Source organism: Lates calcarifer, linkage group LG21, assembly GCF_001640805.2.
Source record: "Lates calcarifer isolate ASB-BC8 linkage group LG21, TLL_Latcal_v3, whole genome shotgun sequence".
NCBI lineage: Eukaryota > Metazoa > Chordata > Actinopteri > Centropomidae > Lates > Lates calcarifer.
The window spans coordinates 5,873,128-5,882,459 of NC_066853.1; the positions used below are offsets into that span (position 1 = coordinate 5,873,128).

The following is a 9,332-nucleotide window of genomic DNA, read 5'->3' on the forward strand; positions in this document are numbered from 1 at the left end:
CTTTCTTGAGTTCCCCGCCTTTTGAGTAAGCAGCAGTCCCCCCAGGACGTCTCCTTCACAGTAAAACCACTGACGTTTTTTTCTAATTTGACGCTGTATAACGGTTTTCTGAGAGGTATTTTTCAGAACATGTAGGTCATTCTTCAATACTACGCCAATTTTATCAACCAACAAGCAGTAATGTTGCTGCCATCCGACGTCGCTCGGCTTGTTTTGGGTGAGTCTGGTCAAACATAGCAAAACTGTAGCGTCGTGCTGCATTCACTTGAAGTCTGCAGAATGGGAAGAATAAGACCTAACTCCCATCATTCTCGCTTTAAAGATGTGCTAGCTAACATTGTAGCTAGATTAATAGCTTGAATCAGCTACTGTCGTGTGTGTTACGTATTTGTAGTAGTTGTTTTACTGAGTGAAAGTATATACACACAGTTTACAGCTCCTATTAAATCAGCTTAACTGATTTTATTTTGATGCAGCTAACTGCGAGCGGTGATGCACTTGCAGTCAGTCTGCCAACAGCTTATTGACAGTGTCAGTAGATTATTTAATCTAATGGGAGATATTTACCTTAGTCAGAAATTCATAAAATCTCTGATTCGGAATTAAATATCTTTTGTCCTGTTTTTATTTTTCCCACTCGCTGCTCGTAATGTTAGTTTAAACGATTTGCCATGAACGCGCCATCAGCCAACAATGACACTAAACCGTAAACAGGCAGCTCAAAGCTTTTATAGCCATATTTAGGATAGTTATTCGCTTGCTGTTTGAGCATTGTTTTATTGCTGCTACTCGGTAACCGAGTGTTGGTTAATGTTCCTCTCTAGGGTATCTCCAAGAGGAGGGACTGTCCGCAACAAGCCAGGCTTTCATTCACGAGAGCCCCAATCTGAAGGAATATGCCGAGCACACCACAGCAGATGGGACTATTCCTGCTTGTGTATTTGTAAGCGTGTCTTTTTCTTTGATAGCCCCTGTCAGATATTGTAAAGTGAATGTTGTGCGCATGAAAGGTATTAATTACATGTATGATTCACTGTTTGTTTCCACACAGTCTGTTTTTGGAAAAGGCCTAACAACCATCTTAAATGAGTATGTGGCTGCCAAAACAAAAGGTAAGATCATCTGCCGTTGTTGCCATTACTAGATTTAACATTTATGGTATACATTTATACATGTGTCCTGTTTGGGTTGTCTGTAAATTGTTTTTTTTTTTTTTCAACAGAGTCTAGTCATGAGGTCCCTGCAATGATGACCTCATTGTGGAAGAAGCTGGATTTTACACTCAACCAAATCAAGTAATTATCTACAAGTTTCATCAGCTGAAATTGCTGTAATCTCATCTCTCTCTTTTTTACTGAAATCTGGTCTTGAGTGGGATCTTATTCCTCCTGTGTCTTTCTTTAGATCATTGCAGAATTCCCCAGCTATATCAGCATGTCAGAGAAGTAAGTGTGTAATTGGTTTATGCATCGAGTGTGCATATTATCAGCGTCACCCACTCTTAACAGAGTAGTACAACAATGACATTAATAGAAATAGCAATTTATCATCTTATTTCCATTGCAGCACGTTCACGCCTTGGAGTGGCCAACATGGCTAGACAGCGGGTCCTGACTGTGGCCTCATCTGGTGGTGTCCTCTGTTCATCGGTTTCTGAAACGAGCTCCATCATCAGCCCCGCGCACACCTCCCACAGCATGCTCGGCCACTCCACTCCCGTGAGCTTCTCCGCTCCGAACCTCAGACTGGCTCCTGGCAGTGGCACACATCAGCAAATCCATGATGGCAGCCGATTACTAAATACACCTAGTCAGTATGATGAAACTGATGAAACATTGTATATATTTTTATTTTATTGTGTTTTTGATGTTGAAGGCCATTGCTTTCATCATTTCCTATAGGACTACTGAAAGATTTCCTCACTGTATTTATGCATGCCTATATGCTAAAAACAGTCACAAATAGTTACATTTTAAGTGATGTGTGACAGTACGTGCGTGTTACAGGGGATTCACCGGTGCAGATCATTGTGTCAGAGCACCGGCTAAATCCAGGTCCGATGTCTCCTGGGCGACGGAAATGGTAAGGATGTTTGTTATTTTACAATTATTGTCAACCGCCCCTTATTTAGAGAGTGCTGCAGACAGAGTCAGGTGGCCTACTAACCGACAGTGGCTTGAAAATAATGGTTTCTTGGTACACAACTAAAGTACAGAAGTAGATGTTAATAAAAAGGCCTTTTCCCTGAAGACATTTTAGGAGACGAGTTACAGTTACACCTGTGTTTTTCCTGTTATGACAAGTCAAAATGTCTGCTCATCAGGTTGTGCCGGGCCAAATTCCAGGAAAGTATAGTTAAACAGAGCGGCGTGCTGACAGCAATGAGTTGTAGACACCTTGTTTATGTTAATCATTGATACATATAGGGGTGTTAACGAGGTACTAATTGACATACTGAAGCTTTAGTTTTTGGATCTTTCTGTGCTGGTCTTGTTTTGACTGTATCTGGCCTTGTACATGTTGGCTGCTAATTTTACAATGTTCTCTTCTGCCTTCAGGGACACCCCCAGAAAGAGAAGTGGTGCTCTGAGTGGGTCCAGTGGCCCTGGCAGATCTGCAACAACTGTCAGCACCCTCAGTGCAGAACCCCAGCCTGAGGAGGTTGTTGATGAAAATTTCCCTGTAAGTAGATCTGTTTGATGTTGGGTTTCCTTCATACCAAGGAATTTAGAACAAACAAGGTGTTTCCATGCATACAATGATCTTGGTCCATCTTGCGCTGTCCACAGCAACTTGTGATACAAAATGCACGTGACAAGATACTGGGGGATAGATCGTTACAAGAGAAGCTTGCTGAAAACATCAACAAAATCCTCGCCAAGTAAGTATTACATCTCTGTGTATATATTCAGTTATTGTGATAGATAGTTTATGATTTTGTCAGTAGCAATCAAAGCTGTGATATAACTGCAAGCCTCTGTTTTGTCTCTAATATCAGTGAGCCAATGCCCCAAACATCAAAGGCCTCTTCAACTACAGTGGAGGCAGACCAGTCTATAGATGAAATCCTAGGATTACAGGTGCTTAAAAACTATAAATACCAGTATCATAACAACAAAATTTCTTTCCCTTATTTCCCTGTGTGTTTTTACATAACCTCCTGAGATATATCCTCTCACACAGGGAGAAATTCACATGAGTGATGATGCAATCCATGACATTTTGGAGCAGACAGAGTCTGACCCAGCTTTTCAGGCCCTCTTCGACCTTTTCGATTACAGTAACTAAGACCTACTTTTTTGAAAAATATTGTTTGTTGTGCACACTGCTTCTGAATCACAGGTATTTTCAGATGTGTATATGTAAGCCATTTTAGATAATAATTATATATTATAATTTTATTTGTATCTGCAGATAAATCCAAATTCCCTGATGGGGAACCAGGGGAAGGAGATATTAGCAGTAGTCCAGAAGAGAGTGACACTGCTGGATCTTCATCTACAGTCAGGCCCCTTCAGAGTGATGACCCAGGTAATTTTACAAACCAGTAGTGTGCTCTCGTAACACAGGTGTCGCTCCTTAAATCCTTAAATCAGTCACACGGGTACCAATTTTGGCAACTTGGCTTCCTCCTTTTCTGTGTTGTTGTCAAGTAGGACAAGCTCTTGTGAACTTCATAAGAGTTTGCAAACTCACCACAGTTTGTTCTCTTTACACAGTTGATTTTGTGTCAGGTACTGATTGCTGATGAGGATTTGTGACTTAAAATAAAAATCTTTATGTCTCTATTGAAGATAGAATTGCCTAAAATACATGGATAGGGGCAGAGTAATCATCAAATTTGTTTTATTTTTCAGGCACTACACACAGAGATACTAATGTTTCAGATACAACCCCAACAACAGTGAAGACGAGAGCTGGGCAAGATCGTAAGACCAGAAAGTCTACTGCTCCCACCTTGTTAAAGAAAACGGTTCTTGCCCCCAGCAACAGAGCATCCAGAATTGAAAACAGTTCAGCCAAATTGTTAGTGAGTCACAGGGACCATCGAGGTGTCTCATCTGCTGCAGGGGACTTAAATAGAAAAGAAAGAGTCTCACTCTTCAATAACAGTGTTGGTGTATCACTGATGGATATTGATGAACCATTGAATACACCTCCCCCTCCTTCAGACAGTTTAGCCACTCAGGAGCCTGCCACAAAGGACAGCACCTCAGCCACAACTGGCCTCTGTGAAACAACCACGGTTCCCTCATCAAGAGCCTCTGCTGCATTTGTTGCTCCTTTAGTAACATCAGCCTCTAATGTGGACAAAAGACAGGAGCATAAACAAGCACAAGGACCTACAGAGCAACCTGCTACAGCCCCCTCTTCAGCTCTGAGTAATCAACCTGCTTTTTTGTCTCCTGTACAAGTTGAACTGAACAACACTCCAACGCTGACAGCTGACCTATCTCATATGCCAGTTTCAAGCGGTGGAGGATACACTCAGCCAGTGTTGACTCAGTCAGAATCTGCCTCCTCCTCATCTGCTTCTTCAGATTTAACAGTTATAGCTGTGCCTACCTCGTCATCAGCCTCCACTGCTGCACCATTCACAGCAATGTCTCGATCACCTATATCTGCTTCTACCTCTACAACTCTTACAGCTGCCCCTGCCTCATCCGCACCTGCCTCGCCCGCATCTCTCTCCTCCTTTGCCCCAGTTGCAGCAGCAGCAGCACCTGATCCCTCATCCACCAACCCTGGCAAGGCTGCAGCAGATTCCAGTAATATAGTTTCTTTGAAGATCATTATCAGTGATAACCAGGATGAGGATTCTTCTAGTGACACTGCCTTGAATCAGGCAATTTCCAGCATTTCTGGGGACAAGATACCCACCATATATCTTTCCTCCCCAGCAAAGTCTCCTGGAACTGGTACTGGAACTGGTACTGGCCCTGGCACTCCGAAGGCCAACTTGGATGAGGCAGCACAGGCAGTTAGTGGCTTACAGAGCTCTGAGGCACATGCTAGTCCTCTTAGCAGTAAGGCTGGGGCATTGGTTGCATCTCCTTTAACAGGGACATCACAGGCCCAGCAAAGCTACATAATTCAGCTACCCCTGGACACCAGTAACCCCGCTCTCCAAGGAGCCACTGCCAGCTACTTCCTCGTGACTGAACCTCCAACTACAGATACTCAAACCAGACAGGTGCTGCTGCCTGCTGGTGTCTCAAAAGGACCTGCCAACCAGTTTGGGGTGACCACACCAACTCGATCTCAAGCCTATCCCACTGGTAAGACACAACAGGCTACAACAAATGGCCGAGTCATTAGCTCCCCTAATTTACATTTGTTAAAGCACAGTGCAGCTGTGGATCTTCACACAGCATGTGTTGCGTGTTGTCCCTTGTGTTTTTTAGGCCTTTGTTTCATGCGCCTGTCAGGCCCATTAATATTGTCTTTATTAGTGCTGGTATTTTAAAAACCTGTGCTCTTTATGTGCAGGGTCAGCAATCATCGTACCATCACCTGTTAAGCCCATGATGCTTCCTATTTCTGTTGTGGGCCAGAATACTCTGGGGAACGTCCAGATGGTGTCCAATCAGGTAACAGAACTTTATCTGCAGTTTATAAATTGGGAGTCAAATTGTATTTCTGTTCTTACCATTCTCACCAATCCATACAAAGTTCATATCAAACAATAGGTTGATTCCTGATTACTCTGCTGACCCTCCAACCTTTCAGCTACCACTCTGCTCCTTGGAGAAAATTTCTCTTTGACCAAGGCTTTATTCCATGGCAGAGTATCTCAAGATCTAATGGGCAGATTTCCATGAAATTTACTTCACATCAGATCAGATTTTCATTTTAGTAAACAAGTGTTTAAACTGAGCAGCATTTATGAAACTTGGTCTCAAAATGAATATTTGAATAAAATCCACATGTGAACTTATATAAGACAACTCAACTTAATTGCAGAATTAAAGTATAAATTATATTTATATTTATTAAGAATATTTATCCCTCCAAAGTGATGAAAGCTTAAGATTTTAATGAGACAGTCACCTTTCTTCTCAAGACAAACATTATAGTTATAGTCCCATTTTTGGTAAGGCTCCAATAATTGCATAAAAGAATTACTATTTCTATGTTTTTCAGTCCATCTAAGACTTTATAGTCATGTAGTATGGGAAGGGAAGAACATTGTCACCTCAAGTGGTCCCCAACTGGCTTTAGACTTTTAGCAATGTCCACAACAGTAACACTTGTTAACATTGCTATATTTACAGCTTGTTGCCATACCAAACCCAGTGCCAGTACAACAGTCAGAAAGTGTCAAGGCCAATCCTCCCACAATGGCAAACAAACAACAGTCTACAACTGCTGGTAAGTTACAGGTTAAATTGGAGCAGTAATCTCTGACCTAATATAATTTTACTTAGCGTTACCAAAGGATGTCCTGTGTGTTGCTTTTAATGTCACTGTTTTACAGTGTCTGTAAACCATATTTCTCTGAATTTCAGGCACTGAAGAAAATCTGGTTGGTAAGGTAATTCAACCTGTGACAGCTGAAAACTCAGGGCAGCAGGATGCATCAAAGGGTTCTAGTCACAGGAGAATTTTATGTTTTGAGTCTTCTGCAGACGTCCAACCACAAACCTCTAAAACAACACAAATCACCACAACCTACATACATACATCTACATCACAACCTGTTCAGCAGCCTGAGAAAAGCAATACACAGCAGGCCCCTCGGACAAAGCCTACTATCCTGGGTGGCAACAAGCCCAAGAGGAGGGTAGAGACTGTCCGATGCCCAGCAGATCACCAGACTCCAAGAGGCTTAGTGAAGGAGGCAGAAAAGTCCATACCTCCACAACAGCACCACAAAGATCTTGTTAAAAAGAATTCTCGCAAACAAGATCACAACATCCACAGCCAAAAGTCTCAAAGTGCAAGCACCAGCAGGGTTGATTCATCACAGCCTGAGACTTTGAAAAAGTCAGAATCAGGAAGGAGGTCGAAATCTATTGACAGGAAGCACAATCATGATAAGGGTCATGATGAAGCAAAAGCTAACGATCATCACAACGCTAGATCATCATCTTCTGATTCTACACTGAAGTCAGGAACTAGAAAGGAGAGAGAGGAGAGCAGCAGGAAGGAACCTGCAGAAAAAGCTGCTGCCAAATCTCGTGAGGGCCGTACAGAAAAGAGGACTCCCTCTCAGGAGATGCCAAATGTGACGGCTAACAAGGAGAATGAAATGAAGGGCAGCATGCAAGAGCAGCAACAGCAATCGATACCTTCATCCTCAGCATCAAGAGATTTTAGCCCTCCAGCTGCCTCACAATCTACATCTAATTCTCAGTCCAAGGCTGCAAAAGCCCCCTCCAAGACCAGTTCTCTGGCCAAACAGGCCGCTGAGATGCTGCAGGACATCCAGGGACTCAACTCTCCTTCCACCCCAGTCAAAAGGCCCGGAGCAGGCAGTTCAGACCTTAGTCTGACCCGGACCCCTGGGGCTGGGTGTAACCAGGAGGAGTCTGCTGACTGTATAAGGACTCCTTCCCGTCAGAAAAAAGACAAAGATGCAGAGGGGACTCCCAAGCGTCTCATGCCTCCCAACACCCCGGATGTCCCCACCTGCAGCCCAGCCAGTGAGGCTGGCAGTGAAAACAGCATCAACATGGCCGCTCACACACTCATGATTCTGTCACGCGCTGCCATCGCCAGGACAGGCACTCCACTGAAGGACAGTTTGCGTCAGGACGGAGTGGGAGAAAAGTCGCCCACAAGCTCAAAGAACTCTAAGAAACGCAAACAGTCTTCTCCCACAGACAGCCCGCCTGCAAAGAAAGACTCAAAACGATCTCCCAGCAAAAAGAAAGACCGGGTGAGTACAACACAAGTTTTTAGTAGATTCAGTAGATATGTGTTCAAAATGTACTGAGGTGTTAAAACTATCCCGTACTCCATCCCTCCACCAAGTTTGGAGCAAATCAGTTCTGTACTTTTTGTGTAATCCTGCAGTACACAGGATAAGCTCATTTGAAGACATGTAGGTTAGGGGTATTGTAAAGTATACAGTATTGCTTGTCACTGTGTGTTAGCCCTGTAATAGACTGGCAGGCTGCCCAGCGTGTCCTTCATGAGCAGGGTAAGCAGGTTAGAGAGAGGATCGATGGATTTAGGTAACAACAGAGCCTTTACTCTGGTGCCACCATCAGGCCAATCTTTATACTTTTTACCCCACTTAAAAGGACTAAGAGTAGCTGATTTGTCTCTTTATTTTGCATCCATCCAATACTTGTTTTTTAATGAGCATCACAACCACACGGGGCTGCAAGCGTGGAGTTTTTCCCTTGTTGATCAGAAATTTGATTTTATCAGATGAAATGCCCTTTGGAATGAATGGATTTTATGTGTTTATGCAAAAGCTGCATGTCTGATAAAGAGTTAGCCTGCTTTATCAGCAGTATTAAATGAAGAGTTTTGGTGCATATTTTTTTCCATGTAATTCTGACTTTTGCTTTGAATCCGCAGGAGAGGAAGAAACTTGTTGACTGTTTTCCCCATGACTTGGATGTGGATAAGTTCCTGTCTTCACTTCACTATGATGAGTGAAACCAGACACACCAACAGGGAAGGACTACCATATCACTACCTGCTTAGGTTACTATCCAGGAATAGAACAAGCCATCTGCTAAACTAGTGCCTATGGTTCCTATTAGTAACCTTGCGTGAGACCTTTTAAGCTGCAATGTCTAATTCAGCCAATGAGGAACTTTGATTTAGCTAACCGGTTCCCAATGTGGGTGATCTGCATTAGATCCTGTTTTATGCAGCAGTTGTAGGGCAACCATGGCACTTTGTTTTATTGTTTATCCTCATTTTCACCTCTGTTTTAATCATCATTGTTTTGTACAACAGAACAAATACACGTGTGTTTTTGGACACTTCGTCATAGTGGGTGCTGGTTGTCAAAATGGGTGATTTAAAGCATTTCCTTGGTCAATATTTGACTCTAGTTTGAAGAATCCAGCTATCACTGACAGTAATTTTAGTAACACTGAATGAAGAGCTGTTTATGTTCTGAAAAGTCTGATTACCTGAACAATAAAGTAATGTGAATATAATGAATATAATATTTTGTGGCATACACAAGTATAGTTTTTTCCCCTTTTTTGTTGGTAGAATACATATATATTCAGTGTGAAAATGACTGCAACTGTTCCAATTTGCATACTCAGGCTTCATTCAGTGTTGTAATAAAACAAAGAAACAGTCTTGTGTGTTTTTCCTCAGTGTACACACATTGGCCCTGTTCCAATGTAATTTCAAAA

The 9,332-nt window shown here is 42.6% G+C and overlaps 1 protein-coding gene across 1 annotated transcript; it reads left to right on the forward strand.

The window, feature by feature from the left end:
• Nucleotides 1-19: 19 nt before the first annotated feature.
• npat (nuclear protein, ataxia-telangiectasia locus) lies at nucleotides 20-9,275 on the forward strand. The gene is made up of 17 exons (XM_018662098.2): nucleotides 20-217; nucleotides 825-943; nucleotides 1,052-1,112; nucleotides 1,223-1,295; nucleotides 1,405-1,445; nucleotides 1,567-1,809; nucleotides 2,007-2,082; nucleotides 2,559-2,682; nucleotides 2,790-2,881; nucleotides 2,999-3,080; nucleotides 3,184-3,280; nucleotides 3,415-3,531; nucleotides 3,858-5,279; nucleotides 5,491-5,591; nucleotides 6,276-6,372; nucleotides 6,510-7,882; nucleotides 8,533-9,275. The coding sequence occupies exons 1-17, from the start codon at nucleotides 181-183 to the stop codon at nucleotides 8,611-8,613; spliced, it is 4,236 nt and encodes a 1,411-aa protein (XP_018517614.1). The 5' UTR covers nucleotides 20-180; the 3' UTR covers nucleotides 8,614-9,275.
• The last annotated feature ends 57 nt before the right edge of the window (nucleotides 9,276-9,332 follow it).